The sequence below is a fragment of the Mauremys reevesii genome, linkage group 20 (genome assembly GCF_016161935.1).
Source record: "Mauremys reevesii isolate NIE-2019 linkage group 20, ASM1616193v1, whole genome shotgun sequence".
In the NCBI taxonomy this organism is placed as follows: Eukaryota; Metazoa; Chordata; order Testudines; family Geoemydidae; genus Mauremys; species Mauremys reevesii.
This window is the reverse complement of record NC_052642.1, coordinates 6,967,893-6,991,549: the sequence shown is the minus strand read 5'-3', so window position 1 is coordinate 6,991,549 and position 23,657 is coordinate 6,967,893. Positions and strand designations below refer to the sequence as shown.

The 23,657-nt window shown below is 38.9% G+C and overlaps 1 protein-coding gene across 36 annotated transcripts in view; it reads left to right on the top strand.

Annotated features, from left to right (window-relative positions):
* The window catches only part of CUX1 (cut like homeobox 1), a 399,391-nt gene that overhangs the window by 158,016 nt on the left and 217,718 nt on the right, over positions 1-23,657 (top strand). For all 36 annotated transcript variants that reach the window (XM_039508427.1, XM_039508428.1, XM_039508426.1 and 33 more), the window contains one exon: positions 13,604-13,651. In XM_039508427.1, the coding sequence (XP_039364361.1) occupies positions 13,604-13,651 (48 nt within the window). The remainder of the gene's footprint in view (positions 1-13,603; positions 13,652-23,657) is intronic.

The window sequence follows — 23,657 nt, the reverse complement described above, 5'->3', positions numbered from 1 at the left end:
GCAACAAATTACAATGATTTGGACATGTATATGTGCATATTTATTTGGTTTTCCTAAGGCTAATTAAGTATTTTAGGAAAAAGTGTGAGACCGGCCACCAGCAAGAGTTGGTGGCCACATTCTGAGGCCTTCAGATTTTGTCCTGAGAACCCCTGAGCTAAGGTAAAATTAGATTAATCTGTGTATTGAGTTTTGATGTACGAGTCTTTTTGTTGGTTTGTCACCTTCTTGGAAATTTTGTGGTACTAGCTTGGCTGCATTTAAATGGTAATTTCTCTTAAGCATATGGGAAACTGTAATGTGTTGCAATGAAGAGACTTCCTTCACTAAACATATTACAATGAGACACTTTGTAGTGAAATCTGGGCGCCTCTTTTAATGTTAAAGCACCATTTTTAACGTTGAAGTTCCCTTTACTAACCTTAGACTTTGCCAGAGTCCACTATACTGCTGTCTCCATTGAAATAAGTGAAGTTGAAACTCTGATCCCCTGAAAAATTTGATGCAGTTACTGCACATATGCAGTATAGTTATTTAACAATAATTTAATTTGTTCTATCAAATGTAGTTTAATATGACAATTTGTATTATAGCTATACCCCACATTTCCTTTTTTTTTTTTTTTAAATTAAAGTGTGGTTTTTCCCTTAGAGGAACCACGCTCCGTAAGCAAACAAATGTCTATAACCAAGGCTGGGAGGGATTGGGGAGAATGGTTTGGAAGTATCAAGATGATGATGATACTTCTAAAAAATGTATTTATTTTCTCCTCCTTCTGAAGCTTCAGGGATGACCCTAGTTGGAGATGGGACATAGGATGGGGAGGGCCTGGGCTTTGAGTTTGCACCAAGCATATTCATATTCTCTCTCTCTCTCTCTCTCTCTCTCTCTCTCTCTCTGGTGGTTGGCTAGCTGGTTCTTGCTCATATGCCGAGGGTCTAACTGATCGTCATATATAGGGTTGTAAGGAATTTTCCCTTAGATAAAATTGGCAGTTTTTTCACCTTCCTCTGTAGTGTGTGGGTGGGGGTCACTTGCCAGGTTTATCTGGGCATATCTCAGTTAATCATTTCCCTGCCATTGCAGGGGCTTCGGGCACCAGTGCACCTCAAACCCCCCCTCCTGCATATGGCACATAATAGTCTAGTCTCCTATGTGCTGCAATACTTTGGTCTAATCCGGTTGTTGGGTTTATTGTGCGGGTGTTGTTGGTGGCCTGTGCTACACAGGAGGTCAGACTAGATCAAGTGGTGGCCCCTTTTGTCCTTAGAATTACAGAGTCACACAGTTTAAGATTTTTTTATTCTGAAATTTGTAATAGCTCTTAATATATTCCTATTAATTCTTTAAATATTTTATCGGGACACGTAAAGTGTTTGTATGCCCAGTGCCTCATTCATAACCTGTTTGTCCAGTTAGGCGTTCCTGCAGTACCACATTCTGTCATGAACATTTTATGCAGAGATTCCTTAACAAATGGATTTAATATAGTTTGTTTGGACCATTCATTCTATAAATGGCACATATTCTCTGTTAACAATACATATGTGTAAAACATCCTAATGCAATAACTTGCACTTCTAAAACTGGTATACAGATAAGTGTCCAATTTCCATAGATCATAACTTGATAAAGATATGAAGCTATGTAAGGTTTTTGCTTTGAATACATTTTCTTTTAGTAATGCTATTCAGGATGCTAGGTGTAACAGTGGTTTTTTTTATATGAACACCTCAGTCGGTCCACATGAAGCTGTCTAAAATAGCAATAATCAGACTTTTTCTCAATGTTTGAGATGTGTTCTAAGGAAAAATGGTTTGCACTTTTTGGTTGGTTATGCTGTCTGACCCTGACCATTTCAGATCAAGATTGTGACTAATATTATGTGAGGAAGGAAGAAATACTGTGAGGACTCGCAAACATTTTAGCCAGTAAAGAGATAATTAGACAACCTGTTGGTTATTGGAGAGCCAGACTATGGCCCATTACAACCATACAAATTAGTAAATGGACCTATATTTAGACAAATGGTTTGCGGGGGCAGGAGTTGACTGACAGGTATTTGTTCACAATCACTGAACATGACTTTGAAAAATCTATCCATAGTCAGATCCAAGTATGGAAAAAACAAACAGTAGAATCTGCAACTTCCTCTGTTGTCCTTGCGCACAAAAGTTCTCTGAAATATGCAAGGTGTTTGTATGGATCTTGGAGACTAAAAGCTGGCCCTTTCTTTTAATATTCAAACCGTAAAGTTGCCCTTCTGACAAATTAAAATGCTACTAAATTAGGACATTAACTTTACAGAAAATATTCAACTACATCAAATTGACATACAAACTTATTGGTCTTTTAAGGTGATTTTTCTTCATAGTTTTATTGGTCAGCTATTTCTTTTTTATAAGAGAAACAATAACTTCTCTTATGGCCAGAGTTGCAGCCTGTTGAAATAAATGGAAAGTCTTCCACTGACTTCAGTGGGCTTTTGAATAGGCCTTCTCAGCACGTCTACCTTCTATTTGAGCTTACAAGGAAGTCCAAATCCTTTGTCTACATTTCCTTTGCTCCACATATCACAAGATTTTTATTTTACTGTGGGAGAGCAGGGGAGACTGAGTGATGAATTAGGGAGCACTTTGATTCAAACACAAAATGCCACTACTAGCAGGCAGAATACAGAAAATTGCTGGCAAAATTATTTTTCTGAACTGTCTCTGTGTAGTAGACTTACTTTAAAAAAGAAAAGTGTAAGTCTGCCTTTAAACCAGGATGGACACTGGTTTGTAGTCTCTTATGGTGGGCTGTTAGACCTAGATGCATTTTCTGCAAGATGAATGCATCAGGATCTGATTAGGCCAATTGTATGTATATATATATTTTTTAATTTTTTTTAAAGCATGGTGATAATTACATTGTAAAAGTTCCAAATGCTGCACTGAACAGAGTTTTTCTGTTATACGAGCTCTAATTCTGAATAATGAGTGAAGTATTTTGAACTTTCTCCTTCTGTAAGTAGGGTGGACAAAGTTTCAAAATGGAAAATTTGAGAACTGTAGCAGGTGAAGAAGGAAATACAGGAGGCCATGGTTTTGGTAAGGTGTCAGGGACATACTCATAGAAGGGCTTTGGCATCTGAGTGGGGAGATCTCATGGGGATAAAGAAAGCAAGGGTAGCAATATTTGAGACTTAGTTGGGAGTAGTCCTTTGGTTGCACATATTTGCACCTCATCTGTCTTTAGTTTCATTAGCTCAGTTATGCACCTGCAGGTGTTAATGAAAACTGGGAGAAGATGCCCATTTTAAAAAATCCAACAGGGATAATGGGACAAGATCTGAAAAATAGGATGTTCCTGTTTTTCTGGGAAACATGGTTGTCCTACCATTAGCATAAGAACTGCTCCCTTCAAGGCATCTCAAGACCCTGTACTATTGACTAATCTTACACTTTGCCTCAAACTGCGAAAAATGCAGCTTTGTGTTTACGATCACAGATTATACTTTCTGTTAGACCTGTTAGGGTTTCTGAAAGAAAGTTGATTGTTAGACATGTGTAACTCTGTTGACCTTGGATATGTACATAAAATTATTCCCATTCCCTGTGTAGCCATATATTTACTGTCACTTGTCACCTTCTACAGGTAGTTTAGTGCCACGATAATTAGCAAGAAAGCAAGACAAAATATTTGAAAGGGAAAAACCCTGTTATCACAAGAGTTAATCCAGAGGTTTTAAAATCAATTCAGTTGTTTGAAAATAACACCCAACTTTCCCATTCAGTGGTGATCTGTTCTTTCTCACTGAGCTTTGGGAAAATAAAAATGTAACAGATACGGTTAACAAGTGAGGGAATGGAAAAACAACTTTATTGTAATTTTTAAAATTAACTTTATAAGAAAATAATTCTCATTTTTAACATTGAAGAAAATAAAAGTATTATCACGCTATAATTGCCTTCGATTTTAGTCCCTTGTAAAGATTGTCATTTGATATTTTCAGTAGTTGTTTCTCTGTTGTTTGAATGAATTTGATTTGTTGGCAACAACAGTTCAAAGTTTCATAATTGTTTCTGCTCATGTCATTATTGTCCAATGTTAACTTTTTGTTTTGTAAGTGACCATAAGGTTTTTAACATGTTTCTAAAATGTATAGCTGGCTAAATTGATCTGTAAAGTGATATAAAAAAATTGGTTTGACATAAGTGGATACCAGGGTGGTTCTGTTCAACAGCTCATGCTGTAAACAATTTTGAAGGTAATCAATACGTGTTTGCGCATTGCTGCATAGGTACAGAAGAAAAAGAAATAGAAAGCTAACAAGTTTTAAATTGGAAGAAATTATAAGATCCTTCAAAGTCTGACTCTCATGAGAAGTTCCACTGAAGTCAGTGGGCCAGATCTCACATGCCCATGGTAAATAAAACAAAAGAAAGAAACAAACACTGGAGGTAGTTTGAGCAGGAAATAGCTGCAAAGATCTCCTTGCAGAGATTCCCCTCATGTTATTCTGCTGGGAGAGGTGCAAAGGTCTGCTTCTCTCACCCATCTCTACTGATTAGATCATGGGGTCTGCCCAGAAACTCTGCAGGCTCACAGGCAATCCACACAGAGGCCCCATAAACTGCTTGAGCACTCCTTTGCAGGGTCTGATGGAAATGGGCATGGTGCCACTAAGAAAGCTGAACCTCCCCTCTAGAGACTTGATCTTTTCCTCCACCTTCTTCTAGAGTTACTCACATAAGTAAAGCTTTGCAGGATTAGGACCAAGATAGGGAGACTGGACAGCAAATGTGAAAAATCGGGACAGGGGATTGGGGGTAATTGGAGCCTATATAAGAAAAAGACTAAAAAATCAGGACTGTCCCTATAAAATCGAGACAGCTGGTCACCCTAGACCAAGATGACTGAACATTCATCTTTTTCAAGGAAACCTTTTATGTTTAATAATATCAGAACTCAGAGTGAGAATTCTGCCTACTGCAGAGAAAGTTCTATGGTGGGGTACAACATTCTAATTTCTTTGTTTTGGGGATAGTTCCTACTTTTAAACTGGAATCCCCAGTAAATCAGCCTTTTCACAAATGGAATATTCTTTCATTTCACTGCTGGGTGGACCCATACACTGAAAAAATAGGTCAAGAACAGTAATCTAATTCTTCTGCTAATAAATAATTAAAGCTAATGGAATTTTCACGAGATATGTGAACTGAAATCTTTTTGAAAGAAGTGTGGTGTACATTCTACTACTGTAAATCAAGATTATTTATTTATCAGTATGATAGGTAGAAACTTACCTATAAAATGTAATTTAAAATGATTTTTTTGTACAAAGGAGAAGCTGGAGTGTTAATGTGTTCTCATCTGTTTAAAATGACCAAAAGTATCATATTAAATTGATAGCAACATGAATCATTCTCTAATGATTAGATACCAAGTAAAGGTTTTAGCAGCCTTAAGCAACAAGAAGCTTTTACATCTCATTAAATCATACCATAAATTGAGCAACAGAATTGTTTGATCATATGATTTTTAACATGCCTTATTTTAGGAAATAAATACTTTGTCTCAGCTCCTCAGCAATATCTGCTTGTGTATGCAACTAGGGTTTTAATCTGGAGGGCTAAACTGATTCCAGTGAAATGTATTACACACAAAAAACAGACTTACAGATGTTTCCATTGCTATTTTTTTCAAAATTGTTTACCTGTGAGGGGGAAGGTATACTGGCTCTGTATTCATTCACAGAAGACCTATCTATGGGCACAACTGGAAACAAATAATAAAATACTTTAATCGCTGCCTATATGTTATTTATGGTTATGAGTCAAACTTCAGATGACCACCATTTAGTAGTTAATATTGCCTCTAACTGGGTGAAGCATATACACATGCCAGATATTTGTAAGGTGGCCAGCGGAACTCTTAACTAGAAGCGACAGCATTCAGATTTAACTTGTCAATTTCCATGTTGCCTGTAAACTTTGAGATACAGTTTGAGGCCTTAAAGCATGTAAACAACACACCTCCAAAGTTGAGTGTGACTTTCCTCATCAAATACTTTGAGCTTGGTGCTGGGTTATTTCTTTAGCTGTATGTAAATATAAAATAGAGTTTCAATCATATATTGAGATAATAGATGTGTGGACCAAGTATATGTAATTCTCCCCTGGGAAATATTTTCCCATTCTAAAGAAATAAACAGTATGCTGTATACAAATAATTTTTGGCTAGAAGAGAGGTTTACTACTGGCTGTCCCCTTTTTTAAGTGGTAAATGTGGATTGAGCTAACAGATACCTTCCCCCAAAAAAGTATTCTACTTTTTGTTTTTAAGTCTTATCAGAAAGCATCTGGAGTCATAATTTTCAGCCTTACCAATTTTCAGTGTAGGGCCAGTTGTTAGTTCCTTATTACATGTAGCCTAACAAGGAAGGAAATGCAAAAGGGTAAGATGGCAGAAAAACCTTAGCATCTTCTTGTGATGAGCCAGCTCCGAAATAGAATGTGACAGCTGAACTAATGATGTCACTGATGCTGATACAACTGGGCTGCTTCTCATTATGATTTCTCCGCCAGATACTCTGACATTCACCAGCCAACGTGCACCTAGAATAGATAATCTAGAGAACAGACCATAGAAAATGTGGCACCATAGGTAACTGGAGGAACACTTGACCTGCCCTAGTGGTTGTGTGCGCCCCCCCCCCCCCAATGGATACAGTATTTTTGTGGATGATAAAGCCGTACAGGTCAAGACAATGTTGTAAAACCACTTTATCAAACCAGGGTCACAGGGCTTTTGTTGTGGCATTTTAGACATGAGTTTTTTGGAGGTAAATGAGATCAAGTCGTCTTAGGGCATGTCTACACTGCCTTGTCATTCACTGCGCTCTCCTGTGGACAACACAAACCCAAAAGTTTGTCGGCAAAAGTGCCGACAAACAGCATTTACACTGCCCGACTTTTAGCGACATGGCCATGTCACTAAAAGCTGTGTAGTGTAGACAAAGCCCAGGACAAAGCAAAAGGTCCTGTGTAGGTTCAGAGGTAAAGTAAATTAAATTAAAAGTGCAGTGTTGCTAGCCTAACCCTGAGTTGGTATATCCTGTATACACCAGTGCAATATATGAAGATGGTAATAGATTAAATAATACAATCTGGGTATCAAAAAAAATATGGTGTCCAATTTTGTATCATAGATTTACTGTTGCTTCATTGTCTAAAGGGTTATTTTTAATGCCAATGAAAAAGGAGTTAAAAAAATTATTGGGATTCAGATTTCATTGTGAAGCTCTTTTATCAAAATGTAAAACTGGTTGTTTCTTATTACTTTAAAGAGAAGAGATACCATATTGGCCTTCAGTGTTGTACAGATTTGATCTTGATAGTGCTAGAACATACTAATTCATACTCTTTTGAGGTGCTAAGTTTGTCTGTGATAGAGTAGCTTTCTGAAAAAGGCAGCATCCTGATAAATCATCCACAGAGAGAGCACATTTAGATGGCAAGGAAAAATATGCTTCTAATTTGACCGTATAGGAGCACTTGAGTACAATCTTTGATGCATTTGTGTTGACAAATTATCATTTGTTCTAATGTTCAGTTGAATGTACCCTTTCTAGCTGTAGTGTTGGATCACAGTGATTTGCTACAGAGCTGTGTGTGAGGGCTGGATTTGGTTGCATCTCCTATTTTGATCACAATCCAGACAGTAAAGGCCACTACATTTTAAAAGGATAATAAATCATATGGTGTCCTTGCTAACCAACATTACAGGTTCCCATGGGTCAGAATTGAGCGTCCTTATTTTTGTCTGTTCAGTTTAGGACAAAGAAGGTAGAATTATATCTGACATTAGTATAATATTTGGAGCCATAGTCTGATAAGTAATTTCTCAAACTGCCAAAAATAAATCCAGAAGGAGTGATATAGCTGGTGACTTGGGGCATACGTAGTTCTGACTACATTTGTGGTTTTATTTTTACTTCCTTTCTTTTATGAGATGTCTGAAGTTTTAATGCCAGTTAGCCTAGTAAGAGCTTATAAAACTACTAGACCAAACTAAAACAATTTGCAAAAATAACTAGCAGGTGAAGATGCATAGTCATTTCTTCTGATGTGTGACACTCTGTTGTTCAGTTTCCTTACCATTCCTCTCAAAGATGCACTTATTTTGAGTGTTTTTAAAATACTGGAGCAGAATATAAGATTTTTTTTTTTGGTCATTCTTCTGAAAGTTTTGTTACATGAAAGGAGATAAGATGAAGAGTGTTAAGTGCACACGTTTATTGCCCTTAGCTACCATTCCAAGATATCAAAGCCTCTTACATGTTTAATTGCCTATATTAAGTGACTACCACTCCAGCAAGCCCACAGACTGTGTATAATTGGTCCCCAATTCAATAGCACCCCCAGTAGCGGATTGGCTGAATCACTTTGAATGTCAGAGCCCATAAAGGGAATGTTGTATACACTCATAGGGTGCATCTACAGTAGGAAATTTTGTAAGCATAGTTTTACTGATGGTGGAAGCTGTAGAATAAATGTGGCACAAGTATTTTTCCCACCATGTCATGTAATCCTTGCTTGTTAGTATTTTGATTACGTGGAGGATGCATTTGGAAGTCTAACGTTAGAACCTGGGCGGTTGGTGAATGAAGAGCCACGTTTCAAGTTGTAAATATATTTGTATTTGTATATAAATTGTAATCTGTTGTTTAACTGGAATTTTAAACAATTACTCAAAAAACTTCACAGTTCATTTTTAAAATGACTCAAGGGCCAAATTCAGAATTGGTGTAGCAAGCACAATTTTCCTGATGCTATTAGTTACACCAGGGTTTCATTTGGACCTTATGCTATACTTTGAGATGAAGCTTTTTTCTTCTTAAAATAGAAGCTTTGTTAGCCTGAAGTATTTATTAGTGCTTTGATACTTTAAATTCTGACCTATTTTAAATGTCTGCTGTTTTTGTGTTGTGATGTAATAAATCATTCAGACTTTTACTGTTAACTAGTCAGAACCACATAACACATTGCAATCAGTAGTACCAGATTTTTGAAATACAAACCCAGGATATTTTATGTTGCCCAGGAATGGGGGAGTTTGGGGATCAAATTTATGTTGACATTTTTTTCCCCCTTATAGCCTGATCACCGGCCTTTCTCTTCCTCTGGGTGCCAGCCATCCCCCATCTTCTTTCCCTCCCATGAAAATAATCTCCTCCTTCCTATTAAAGGTTAATATGGAAACAGCAGCATCTCTGTGAGGTCCTGTTACAGCCAAATCAGGGGCACTCCAAATCCCATCTTCGCAGAATCAAGTATGTGCCAGAGTGTACAATTCAGTAGACGGCTCTCTTCTGAGGCCCACCAGGTGAATGGTCCTAAACTCATATATACAGTGTTTCAGGAAAGATTGATGTTAAGGTGGTAGTTTTAGAAGGACTTGCTTAGTAGCAGATTGGCTAAGACACGTCTGGCAAACAGCAACTTTTGTTTTCCCTGTCTATGGACCTGGCCATGATTTATCTCACTTTAACATCATGATACTCCATTATTTTCAGATCTACCTTCTGTATAAACTGATTTTAACCTTTATACCTGAAGCTTTAAGCAAAAAACTTTGCACTGTGTTTGATCTTCAGCATTCTGCAAAGCAGTGATTTGAGGCAGGTACTGAACCCAAATCTCCTGTACTTCAGTATGCAGCGCTGTCACCAGTTTGGCTGTGCGAAGACATCACAAATGAATCTCTAAATTCAGAGGAATTACTAGGGACAAAGAATTCACCTTTTTGGGGGGTTGGGATATTTATTTTACAAAATGCTACCTCTTTGCTTGAGTAATATAATTATACAGGTCAAAAAAGTAAAAAGGGTGCCAGTGTTTCTGTGATAAATCTTGTTTCTCAAAAGTTTAGAACTTCATTGTAAACTAAAACTTGGTATGCAAGTCTTGGCCCATGACCCAAACTTTTATTTTTATTTTTTTATTAACTTTTTTCATCAGCTGGATACAAATAAAACATGTAATTGAAGTTACATAGCAGAGTACTGCATTCTGGTGTCACATGGCAGCTAAAAATTGGGAAATGCAACTGAGCTAAAACCCCATTATTGACTAGGTGAGGATCATGGAGAGAGCAATCATAAAACTTCCACAAGTTGGCGCCACAGAAGAGAGAAATGTACTCTCACACCACTACAGAATAGACGACAAAATAGATCAGAGGAAAAATATCAGCAAGCATGTAGATACCATAGCACTTCTAAGTGCCCCAAGGAGAAAAATCTCACTGAAGTGTCTTTGTTCTAAAACATAAGAATGGCCATAGTGAGTCAGACTGACTATCTAGCCCAGTATCATGTCTTCCAGCAATGGCCAGTGCCAGATGTTTCAGAGAGAATGAACAGAACAGAGACATTTATCATCCAATCCTGGCTTCTGGCAGTCAGAGATTTAGGGACACCCAGAGCATGGTGGTGGTGTGTCCCTGACTGTATTGACTAATAGCCATTGATGGACCTACCCTCCATGAACATACCTAATTCTTTTTTTGAACTCAGTTGTACTTTTGGCCTTCACAACATCCCCCTACCAACAAGTTTCACAAGTTGACTGTGTGTTATGTGAAGAAGTACTTCCTTGTGTTTGTTTTAAACCTTCTGCCTTTTAATTTGATTGGGTGGCCTCTGGTTCTGGTGTTTATGTGAAGGAGTAAACAACACTTCCTTATTTACTTTTTTCACAACATTCATGATTTTATAGACTTCTTCTCATATCCCAACCCCCCCCCCCCCATATTCATCTCTTTTCTAAACTAAAGAGTCCCAATCTTTTTAATCTCTCCTTGTATGGAAGTTGTTCCATGTCTGTAATCATTTTTGTAGCCCATCTCTGTATCTTTTCCAATTCTAATATATCTTTGTTGAAATGGGATGACCAGAACTGCATGCAGTATTCAAAGTGTGGGTATACTAGGGATTTCTATAGTGGCATTGTGATATTTTCTGTCTTATTACCTATCCCTTTCCTAATAGTTCCTAACATAGTTAGTTTTTTTGACTGCTGCTGCACATTGAGCAGATGTTTTCAGAGAACTATCCACAATGACTACAAGATCTCTTTCTTGGGTGGTAACAGCTAATTTAGATCCCATCATTTTGTACATATAGTTGGGATTATGTTTTCCAGTGTGCATTATTTTGCATTTTTCAACATAGAATTTCGTCTGCCATTGTGTTGCCTGTTCACCCAGTTTCCTGAGTCACTTTTGTAACTCTTCACAGTCATCTTTGGACTCTTTGAGCATTGGCCTGCTAAACCTAGGGTTGTGAGTTCAATCCTTGAGGGGGCCATTTAGGGAACTGGGGTTTTAAAAAAAAACTGTGGGGATTTGTCCTGCTTTGAGCAGGGGGTTGGACTAGATGATCTCCTGAGGTCCCTTCCAACCCTGATATTCTATGATTCTATGACTGAACTATCAGTGCTCTAATCAGTGTTGTTTTAGTTAGGTGCTAAAGAGAGTTTTATATGGCTACCACAGTATTCTTATTATGAGATGGATGTGTACTGTAAGGTAGTAGCCATATGATACAGTGCAAAGCCATGCAATGAAATTGAAAGACTGTGTGATAAATTATATTTACAATGTAGTTTTTAAACTAATCATTTGTCTTTGACAACTTCACCTGCATTCTGGACACTAATCCATCCCAGTTGGGACTTCTGATATATCAACCCTCTGAAACAGATTCAGAGAATTGGAATATTAAATGGCTTCAAACAACTGCCATTTAAAAACAATTAATCTGCCAGAGAATTGTTCCATTTCCTCCAAGAAATTACACTCACGTAAGACCCAGGATGGGCAAAATTCAGTTCTGGACCAGTGACAAATTTCAGATCTGATATCTTGCCGAGCAAGGGTTAAAAGAAAAGGCTTTTTACCATTGGAAAGGCAAAATTCCTGGCTTTCTAAGTGGACTCAGCTTTCTAGAAGTCTCTAAGATATTGAACATTGAAATTGTGATGTTTAAATTTATTTTTAAAAAGATAATTTTTAGAAGTTTTTCTGACTTTGATATTCATGATAACTAGGGGACTCTGATTTTACAGATGGAAGGATACAAAAATTACCATAATCAATTTTTATAAAGGTTGAAAACCATTTTTGTATTAAAACATGTATGGCATGATTGTATGAAGTGGTATAAAGTTTCACTGATACTTGTTTGGGATGGCTTTGCCACTTTCCAATCCATAAATCATGCTAATAAAACCTTAATGCAGCTCCTCGTTGTTGTTGTGTGTAGTCTCTGTATTATAGATCTATAAACTATACAAGTGCTGCATATGGTTTCATAGTTGACTTTTGCACTTCATGCTAATGAAGTGGTTAAATCACTATTTGAAGAATCTACAGAATATTCTCACAGTTACAGCACTTGCTTTTTGGGCATAGAATGAATTTTCTGAGAATTTATAAGTACATCTGTTAGTTAGAATTAAAATTAGTTTAAAAGAAGGTCCTTTAAGAAATGTAGTACTATCAGACCACTGTACTGTGTTTTTGTCCCAAATGATCTTGATGGTGAAGTAATAGACTTCCCATGTAGTATGTGTAGGTTACATCTGAAGCCTTTTTAATTTTTTTAAGGATTAATGGCCATTTGTTGTTGTCATACTTCAGAACTGAAAGACTCTTCTTTAGCACGGGCTAACGAATAATGAATTCTCTGTAGAAGAACCACAAAGAATTCCCACTTTCAAAATGTCTACTATTTCTCATTGTTCTCAAGGCACTGGAATCACAGCAGCCCTTTACAAAAGTTCCCTCTTTCAAAACTGCTACCATCTCTCATTTTCAATAGGGGCGAAGCCAAACTGTCCTTAATTAAGGTGGTGGCCCCTTAGGGTTGCCAACTCTGACTAAAGCTTTTTCCAAAAGATTTTTCCCCCCCCAACACGATGTAATGTCATTTTCTGAAAATATCCTATTAAAATCCCCTGGATTGCTTTCGATAGTCACCGGGAGATCAATGCCAATTCCGGGAGACACCAAGCCAATCCTGAGGGTTGGCAACTCTATTGCCCCTGATGGCCTTACACTCAAAAGGAGGAAACTTCCATTAATGCAAATTCACACATGTCAAAAGGAGACTTTGACTTCAATTCAGGGCTGTAGTTGGAATGCTTTTCAGGTGGACACACAAATTTACTTCAGATCACATTATTCACTTTACTGTTCCAATACACGTATAAGATTGAAAGAGTTCACAGCCTGCCCAACGTTACCACAGTCTTTAACCAGTTATCATCATTTGCAACAATCAAAAGCGTGTACCAACTGGAAACTATTACATTGGAAACATGATCCTGTTCAGAATGAATTCTAGCTAACCTCTGATTAAACAAACGTTTCCATAAAATACAATCAAGCTTCAAAATCAATATTCAAAAAATTGGAAAAAAAAGATTGACAACATGCTGCTCCATTCTAAATATTTAATAATCACTTCTAGTCTGATCAAAATTATTCTTTATATGCTTTCTTTTTTTAAATGGCTGTTTCCTGATGGAATCCCTTTGCTTTTGTCTTGCAGGACCTGCGCAAACAGGTAGCTCCATTATTGAAGAGTTTCCAGGGGGAGGTAAGAGACTATACTTTTGTTTATCTTGTTGCTTCTGATTGCCTACGTTTACGTCAGTCTAGTATGATGTAGCCATTCAGTGGGGCTGTATGGACCAAGGGCTCTGCTATAAGCATGGAGCATTTTGCAGGAGTAGGGTCCATGTGTGTTTATGTATATGAAAAAGGAATATATTTTGGTTTATACAAATGCTTAAAAAAGGCATCTGTTCGTATGTTTTAGGAGTTCTTGATATAACCTAAAAACATTACAAATGCTCTAAGTGCTGCAGTACAATGGAAGATACACTGGTGGTAGGCTATCAGGCAGCTTAAAAACTGAAATCTTCCACCCCATCACAATCCTTCCACTCCATTTTCAAATGCCTGGAAAACAAAGATGAGCTTTACAACGTGCCTTGAAGTTCATGCTATTATGGATTAAGGTCCGGAGCCAGTTTCAAAGTCTGGAGGAGGGAGTGGCTCTCACAGAGAACACTGCCAGCAGCCCCCTTTCGTTTATAACAGTGAGGCTCCAGGTTAGGGGCTATTGCTGATCTCAGCTGTAACATAGAGGAGAGAGACTCAGTATCTAGGGTAGGTCCTAAGCCATGTAGATCCTAAATATAATGTAAATGTTAATGTATATTATGTAATGTGCATGTATAAAATATATATCAGTTTACGTTGAAGAGGGAAAACGATGTATAGAATATGTAACGTGTAAATTTTCCCTCAAAGTTGAAACATTAGACTCTAAAAGAGCTTGTTGGACCCTAATGTTTATAGGTGATACTTGGAAGAAAAAATAATTACAGAAAGTTCTAACACCGTTGCTACTACTTCTGTTCCCAGAGACATTTTTCTCTTAAGCAAAGTCACAATTTCAAAAAGTCAGCCTGTAAGTATTTTGATGTGAGGTCCTTTCCTATGGGAAAGGAGGTTGTAGCCTGCCGCAGAGTTGTAGGTTTTGACTGTGGCTGACAGTGAAGCACTCGTTGCAGGTGGTGTTTTCCCAAACAGTAGTTAGGCCTGAGTGGAATTTTTGTATTGATTTTAATAGCTTTTGGATCAGGCCGTAACACTTCAAAAAGTAATATGCTCTAAGGCTATGTCTGCACAGCCCTGCAGTTTGGATGACAGTGGTGTGAATTGCAGTGCTCACTGGTGTGCTGTGCTGTAACTCCCCTGTGTGGATGCTGTGGGCATGAACTAAAAGGTGCCTAGTTCACCTTAAGTTAGGGCCGGTCTACACCAAAAACGCTGCAGCGGTGCATGCACCTCAGTGAGAGGCGGTAGCTATGTCGATGGGAGAAGCCCTCCTGTTAACATAGTGCCGTCTACACTGGATGTTAGGTCAGTATATCTGCGTTGCTTGGGGGTTTTCGTAGCTCTGAGCAACATAGTTATGCTGATGTCAGTTTATAATGTAGATCTGGCCATAGTGCTCTTTAAACAGGACTAAAAAGTTAATGTGAACTAGATAGCTTTTAGTTTGTGCCTATTGTGCCCAGGTGGGGGAGTTACAGCACAGCAAGCTAGTCCATGCTGAAATTCATACCCCCATAGTCTGAACTGCAGAGCCATGTTAACAATTCCTGTTTCTTCACTGGTATTTTTTTTCTGGTTTCCCTTGGTTGCATGGCATTGCTACCACACCAGAGGCAAAGATGGATTGTGTAGAGCAACCCACCAGTGTTTTTAACCTGTGTCAATTAGACCTGCTCTGAGCAGAGCTCTGAAATGCACTGATTAAATGTCAGTGGCCAGTGTGTGCTAGTGCTTCCACTAGTGCAAGCACCTGTGGAAGCCACACTGAGAAATGTGAAGAAAAGTGCTAGTGCAGAAGACTCATGGGTCTGTCTACTGTGAAAAATCCTGGAAATAAAACAAAATAATCAATTAATTCTGTTATAAGAAAAACAGGAACTATTTATATGTGACCTTACACCATAAGAGAGGTTAAATTTTTATTTAGAAAAAAATCAGATTTTAAATTTAAACTCGTACTTCCTAAAAAAAAAAAATAATAACAATAAAAATTAGTGCATCAGAAGCTGTAAGTAGTGGCTGTAACCTCGTACCTTATGTGTTGTAGATATCTTACCTCAAAGAATGTACCACAGTTGCAATTGTATAATGCCGATAGACCTTGGTCATTGGTGGGCGGGATCAAACCTGGGACCTCTGAAGCTTAATGTATGAACATAAGAATGGCTGTACTGGGTCAGACCAAAGGTCCATCCAGCCCAGTATCCTGTCTACTGACAGTGGCCAATGCCAGGTGCCCCAGAGGGAGTGAACCTAACAGGTAATGATCAAGTGATCTCTCTCCTGCCGTCCATCACCACCCTCTGAGCATCTACTGTATGAGCTAAAAGCCACGGGGCTGTAGCAGACTCATTAACATCTAGGTGGTCTAAAAGGTGGTGAGCTAAAAGCCATGTGGTTTTAGTTAAGGCCGTAGCAGACTCATTAATCTAGCAGGCACGGGGCCGCCCAGAGGATTCAGGGGGCCTGGGGGAGAGCCGGTCTTCGATGGCAATTCAGTGGTGACCCGCCGCCAAATTGCCGCCGAAGAATGAAGCGGCTGTGGTAGAACAGCCTAAGTGCTGCCAATCACGGCTTTTTTTTCCCCCCCGCTGCTTGTAGTGCTTGTACTCACTGGGCGGCGCTCCGAGGCTTCGGCAGCACTTCAAAAAGCAGTGGGTCCGTCACTCACTCCAAGTCTTCTGCTGCACTGAAGGACCCGCCACCAAAGAGCCGGAGCGAGTGAAGGGCCCGCCGCCTAAAACCTGGAGCGGCTCACGGGGCCCCGGGGCAAATTGCCTCACTTCCCCCACCCCGGGCAGTCCTGCGCAGGCATAGGTTACATTTTTCCTCTAGTCGAGGAAAGCCCATCCTGAGCTTCAGAGACTTCCCAGTTGATAAGCTGGGAGGAGCCCACACTTGTAATGCTGACAGACCTGGGTTGTTGGCAGGCGGGATTGAACCTAGGACCTCTGAAACTTAGTGTATGAGCATCTACTGAATGAGCTAACGAGTCTGCTACAGCCATGTGGCTTTTAATGTCTAGGTGGCACTAGACAGGGACAGGGCACCACACCCAACAGGCATGGGTTACACTTGCTAAATGTGTAATAAGCTGTAAAATGATCATTTTACTGTTGCAGTTCCCATCAGAGCGTGGAGAGAAATTTAGGAGTATGTTTTCAGCAATCAGCATAGGGAATTAAGTGCGTACATATTATTTTTGATGAGGGTTATATTTCTGATTCTTTGCACATTTGGCTGAATATGTCCCTCAAACAAGCAATAATTTCTTTGCTTGGATGCAGTATGTTTTTTTAACTACTTAATTTTCCAAGCACAATTATAAAAACTTATCAGATGAAGTTCCTTATATAATAGCAACATGTGAGGAAAAAGAATGACCTGTGTAAGTCAGTTTGACAATGGGAACATGCATATTAACGTTGCTTTATATGAATTGTAACGCTCTATAAGACACTTTCACTTTGGTTTCCATCTTGTAATATATTGACAGAAGTCTACGTATGTGTACTACTTTTCTCTGAGTGGAATGCTGCATGCTCAAGTATGTGTCATAAACCCTGATCCTGCTACATTTAAAGAAGCTTCTCTGAACATGTCCTATCTATTTTAGAGAAATTTGCACTTATATAAATATATCAATGTTGCAGTGAAGCAAACCTCTGCTGTAGACTTACTGCACTGATGTAAATTACAGTTTGCACTGGTTTAATTTGCTCTGGTAAATTACCAGAGTAAGACATGCTAGTATAAACCTCATTTTACATCAGTGCAGCATGTCTGCATTAGGGCTGGTGCTATTGTAACTGCATCTATGTTGTCACATTGGTGTGAATCTCTGTAAGGGTAGGTCTATACTACCCACCGGATCAGCGGGCAGCGATTGATCCAGTGGGGGTCGATTTATCGCATCTTGACCCCCAAGCCTGTCCTGTCGACTCCTGTACTCCACTGCCATGAGAGGCGGAGGCAGAGTCGATGGGGGAGCAGCAGCAGTTGACTCACTGCAGTGAGTAGATCTAAGTACATCGACTTCATTATTCACATAGCTGAAGTTGCGCCCCAGTTTAGACCAGGCCTAAAACAGGCCTTAGAAACTCCTTTTATCTCTAGAATAACTATCTTCATCATGACAGGTTTCAGAGTGGTAGCCGTGTTAGTGTGTATCAGCAAAAACAACGAGGAGTCCTCGTGGCACCTTAGAGACTAACAAATTTATGCTTATGCCCAAAGAAATTTGTTAGTCTCTGAGGTGCCACAAGGATGCCTCGTTGTTTTTACCCTCATCATGTCAATTGTATATAAACATAGAATGGATGACTCTCAACCATGGTGTTCCTTAGAAAACAGTGCATCAGCCTTAATATGAAATTATTTCAGTAAATAAAAAAATATGAGCCCAGTTTCTGGCAAGTAATAATGCACTATCTACAGTTGGTTCACAAGTATTAGTCTTATTTAATAACTTATTACAAACTTATGTGCTGAATGCTCCACAGAGCACAAGAGGCCTTCGAGGCATAAGCTTTCCTCCATTTCAAGTCCTCTGAAGTTGTGCGTCTCACCCCACTCCCAGAGATATTGCAGCATGCATCCTACTTGTAATTTTACAATCGCTATGCAATCCTTCTGGAACTACCTTTTTGGGGTCATGTAAGTGTCATTTTCCCCTTTTGATACAGAATGGTTTTGCAGGGTTTTAAAATATTCTTATGCTGTTGGAAGTACCCATTGACTGTCCTTTGGCATGTAAAAGAGTAGTATTAAATGTTTAGCAAACTTCTGCCCTATCAGGAGAACCAAGCCTTTACAGGGCTGCTGTAGGGTGGCTCCATGTTGGCTGTGACATCATGAGCATAGTTCATGCTGGGAGGTATCCTGGAGTGGGGGAGCATGTGACATCAGTGGACCAGACATGGCTTGGAGGAGATGGTAAACTTAAAATCACTTACGTTTTCACCGTCCTCCCTGTGCATAACGTGTGGAGCATTCAGCACATATACTTGCTGTTAGCTAATTTCTTTAAACATCTTCCCTGGTTTCCTTCAGTAGTAGATGTTTTGCTTTTAGTTTGATCTCTCAAATTTTCTTTGTATTTCACTGCACAATATGGATGGATATTTATAAATATAAAAAACACAGCCAGAATGTTTTGTATTCTATGGATGTTTATCTAAATCAGGGGAAATTGCAGATGGAAACTGTTTCAATTACCAAATATCCAGTTTCCATTAGTTGCTGGAAAGAGCTGTTTTCATCTACAGATCTTGGAACTGCAGATTTTTCATGGTAACATTGAATGTAAAAGCCTTCTGAAATAGAATTTAGGATACTGCAAGTTCAAAAATATACTTAAAACAAATACAATAAGAAAACCTATTAAAGCAGAGTGCATGTGGGGGATCGCTAGCTAAAGGAAAAAAATGAAATTCTTAAGGTTCTGAAATGCATAGTATAGTGGTGATTTTATCACACGTTTGTTCTGTGAGCCTAGCCATAGAATACATTGAGTCCCAACAGTAATGTTACAATTACAGTAACATGGATGAAAAAACAGGCTATCAAACTAAAATGAAAAAATAATACAAAACAGTTTTAAACTTCCTGACTTATTTGGGAATAGACAGTCTACTTGAAGTATATTATTGTTTTTGTTATGATATTCATTCCATAATTAAGATTGCATTTGGATTTCTCTTATAAGCCCTCCTTTTAAAATCCACAAAAAGCTTTGTGCTTCAAAACTGCTAAGTTAGTTATTTGACTTGTATATGTTTGTGGAAACTTTAGGGGGGACACTTAAGCTTGTGAGATGATGTAAATGAGGTGGTGTGAGAGGGAGGGATGAAGAATTAATAGAACAACGGGGCCCATTGGTGTTTTTAGAAAGTATAGAATTTTATAAAGAACGTAATTTTGTAGGTGTCTTAGCTGAACTCAACTGAACTCCACTTTCAACCTTAACACTTTTTTTAAATCATTTTTTTTCTTCGTTTACAATCAGTAAGTTGAGGGTGCTTCCAGTTAACTCTTCAATCACAGTATCCTAAAAGCCAGAATGAATGAATAATGGCCAGAGTATTTTATTATCCAATTATAATTTGTTTTCCAACTTAGAAAGGAAACGCCCTCTAGTTATCATCTAAATAAACATTGTCTGCACATAATATATAGTAGGTTGCAATGGGTTATCACATTTATATAAGCAGATGAACACTTGCACATGAAATACTAAATATAAAGCTTTATGTTCTTAGGCTATGCTTTCTGTTACAGAAATAAATTTGCTTTGTGGAAATTTAATGTCTGAATCCATATTTGTGATGTCATCAAGTAGATATTAAGGCTGGGAAAGGATTTCCTGGGGTTATTAGCATTCTTTTCATGTGGCATAGCAGGACTGTCCAACAGGAATACACTAATCCTTAATTTGGAGCATCCTTTAAGGCAAATACTCTGAAAGAGTAGACTGTGATCTTCTGTGACTGCCATATTTAGTTTTCTTCTTTCAAGACAAGTAGTTTTAGGTGTATTGCCATTCTGATGAGAGCACTCTGGCTCAGTGCTTAGCTGAATTGCTCTTTAAGCTATTGATTTGGTCAGTAGAGTAATTTAGTAATTGTCTATATGCAGACAAAGGAGTTGAAAATATGACCAGACTGGTGTACTGGAACTACTAATCATACCAGTGAAAGGGCGCTTTAATGAGTTCGTAAACAGAATGGCCTAAAAAAGTTCAGTCATCTGTTCTTGTCCCCTGCATTTTATAGGAATATTCCTTGGCTAATATCAATCTTTTCTTTTCTTTTTAAATTTACAAACCTGATTCATATGATTTCTTTCCTGTAAGTTCGCTCCATGATGGCTCAATTAGAATTGCAGTAGAACTATGGTTCAATATTCAGGCCAACTTCATAATTGAAAACACATTTTCTTCTCAAAAGCTGCAGCTGGTTTGGTTCTGCTCATGCAGAAAAGGATATAACCTTGCATAACATAGGAAATGAACGGTTGAGAGAGAAGCCAAATTCAATTTCAGTCAGATATTTTGAGGATAAGTCCATGATCTATGGAAGCAGGGGAATGAAAAGTGTGTGTATGTGGAAAGCAGCGTATTCAGCAGTCTATTAATCATGGCTAGCCTGGGTGCTGTTGTGTGCTGTTGCATTAGCACTGATGCTAGTACAGAGGCTGGAGAGCAGCCAAGCACTCCAGAAGTTAACCTCTTAAAGACCCTGAGCTGCTTTCTGTTGAATAAATGTAATTTTGTGGTCAGAAATAAATGCTTGTGATGTAGCAAGAGCTTTGAAAACAACAGTGAGGCAAAGCTATTACAAATTGCTCTGTGTTGTGGAAGTCAACAGCATACATCAAAATTCAGAGCTTTCATCTCATTGATTTAGGCCCAAAGCTTTGCAGCTTTTCAATAAAAGCCCCATTAAACAATTGTATGTAACAGCCAATGTGGAGCAAATATAATATTTCTACTAGATAATTGTTATCTTCAACATTCTTTCAGCAGCTGCCAGTGGAGTTTTTTTTCTTTAACATGAACACAGAAAAAGGTTTTACACACTTTATTTTAATCTTGTGTTACGATCCTAAACTGCAAAAGAAAATGCTGAGCAGCTTGGAACAACAATGGTGCTGTTAGGTTTTGTTTCTTTGGTTTGTACAAATGTGTAAATGATCGATTTTGGCTAAGTTTGTTGCAATTTAGGCAAAGTCTTCCCCCAGGAAGGGGATTTAAGTATATTTAGACATCTGGAAAGGGGTATGCTCTCTTCTTGATGAGAATGCAGGACACCCATTAATATCAATAATAGTTATACACATGGAGTGGGTAGCCTTTGAGAAAAGAAATATTATATTCAAAACTATTAACTTTACAAACTATGAACTCTGCTATAGGTGAGATTATGTTCAACCCCAGCACACAAGAGAAGGCTGTGACTAGCTCCCCGCATCTGTTATACCCCCTGCACATGCCACTGGCATTCTATTCCATCCCAAATTACAATGGGCCTTATTCTTCCCCCCCCTCCCCCCACTTGCAAGATATGAACAGGTCCCACTGAAATCAATGGAAGTTACTCATATCCTGCAGTGGGAGAATCTGGCCCAGTGCAGTTCCTCTTAGAGCGCCTACTGGTGGTGGTCAGACTCCATGCTGCCTCCAATCTGGGACAGTACCTTAAGGCATATTTTCATTTTATACATTTAATAAATATTCCCTTCCCATGTGTTTCCATTTTTAATTATATCTGTGTTAGAAATTAGAGCTGGAGAAGGCATCTCATCCATCTTCCTGCCCTGGGCTCAGACAGGGAAGAAAAATATTGGCACTCTTCTCAAGTTCTGTCCATAACACCACACTCTCTTCTATAACCTCCCTCCTATACCACGCCCCTATCGCAGAGTAGCTGAAAGTTTCTATTGAAATGGTTAGTGGTGAAATAGCTAAAACTGACATTACTTTGTCACCAGACTTTAGAAACACCTCATTGAGAAGAATTGGGCAATTTGCACCTTTCAAAGGCATTATTTCTGTTTATAGACTAGTCCTTAGTTTGCAGGTACATACAATTTTGTACAGGTTAAATGTCCCAAAGCTTCATTAAGAGAGTTAAGATTGCCTAGTGGTGCTTGGTGCCCTTCAGAACCCTGAATTCCGCTACACTCAGACCTCTGGAAATCAGGAAATACAAACTTACGGTACACTCCATCCCTGCTGCACAACTTTACCTCTGTCCCCCTGGAGCTAGTAATAGCCACTGGCAATGGTTCAGGAAGGGAGAGGGTGCCATAACAAGTAAACATAAGGAAATTCTAGGAGAGTGTGCCATTGTTTATTGTGTTCCAGCGACGTGAATCACAGCATTAGATCTGCGTGCACTCCAGCTAGGTTCATTGTGCTAGGTGTGTAGTAGTATTGGATAGTAGAGGATTTAGTTGGAGCAGAGTTGGCATAACTGTTACTGTGATATGAAATGTACAGAGGTGTTTTTGTCATGTGGATCATCAGTAGTGTGGTGACATATGGCAGTCGTCTCTGGGGTTAATGAGGGGTACGAAGGCAGTGTGTCAGAAGGAATCCTCTGGGAAGGGTGAAGGGGTTGTAACATTTAGCAAGTCTAAGCTGATTTGCATGGAGTAGGCTCAGAGTTGGCATGTAGGCCAGGTGTAGGTAGCTCCTGTTTGCTATGCCTGACCTACACTTGAGTCTTGCTATAACAAAGATAAGATGTTAGGCTTTGTTGTGCATTGCTCACATACCCTGTTCCCTGAGTGTCCTGTAACATCTGTAAGGGTAGAATGTTAGTATGTGTGTTATTGGCATGTCAGGTTTTGCTCAAAGGGGGCAGAGTTAAGGTGGTGTTTCAGGGGTGGCATATTCCTTAACTTGGATTTCCTATTTTCAGAGGTTTGAGTGTAGCTGAACAAAATGTTCTGAATCAGAGGGGTAGCCGAGTTAGTCTGGATCTGTAAAAGCAGCAAAGAGTCCTGTGGCACCTTATAGACTAACAGACGTATTGGAGCATGAGCTTTCGTGGGTGAATACCCAGTTCGTCGGTTGATGAAGTGGGTATTCACCCACGAAAGCTCATGCTCCAATATGTCTGTTAGTCTATAAGGTGCCACAGGACTCTTTGCTGCTTTTACAGATCCAGACTAACATGGCTACCCCTCTGATAAAAGAATTCTGTGGTTCTGAAGGGCTCGAGGTACCCACTAGGCAACTGTAGCTCTGTGTTAAGTTTTGAGGTGTTGAATTTCCTTTAAAAAAATGTACCAAAGCCCAACTCTCTGCCTCTTTTGCCTTGAGCTCTTTGGCAATGATTACTTCAACCACAGAATGCACTAGCTGCATGTTAGTCCCTTCACTGACTCTACGGCATCTTGTCATCTCCCTCCTCCCCATGAACAGGTGGTTGTTGGAATGGGACATGCAGGTACAATGCAGGGAGCGATGT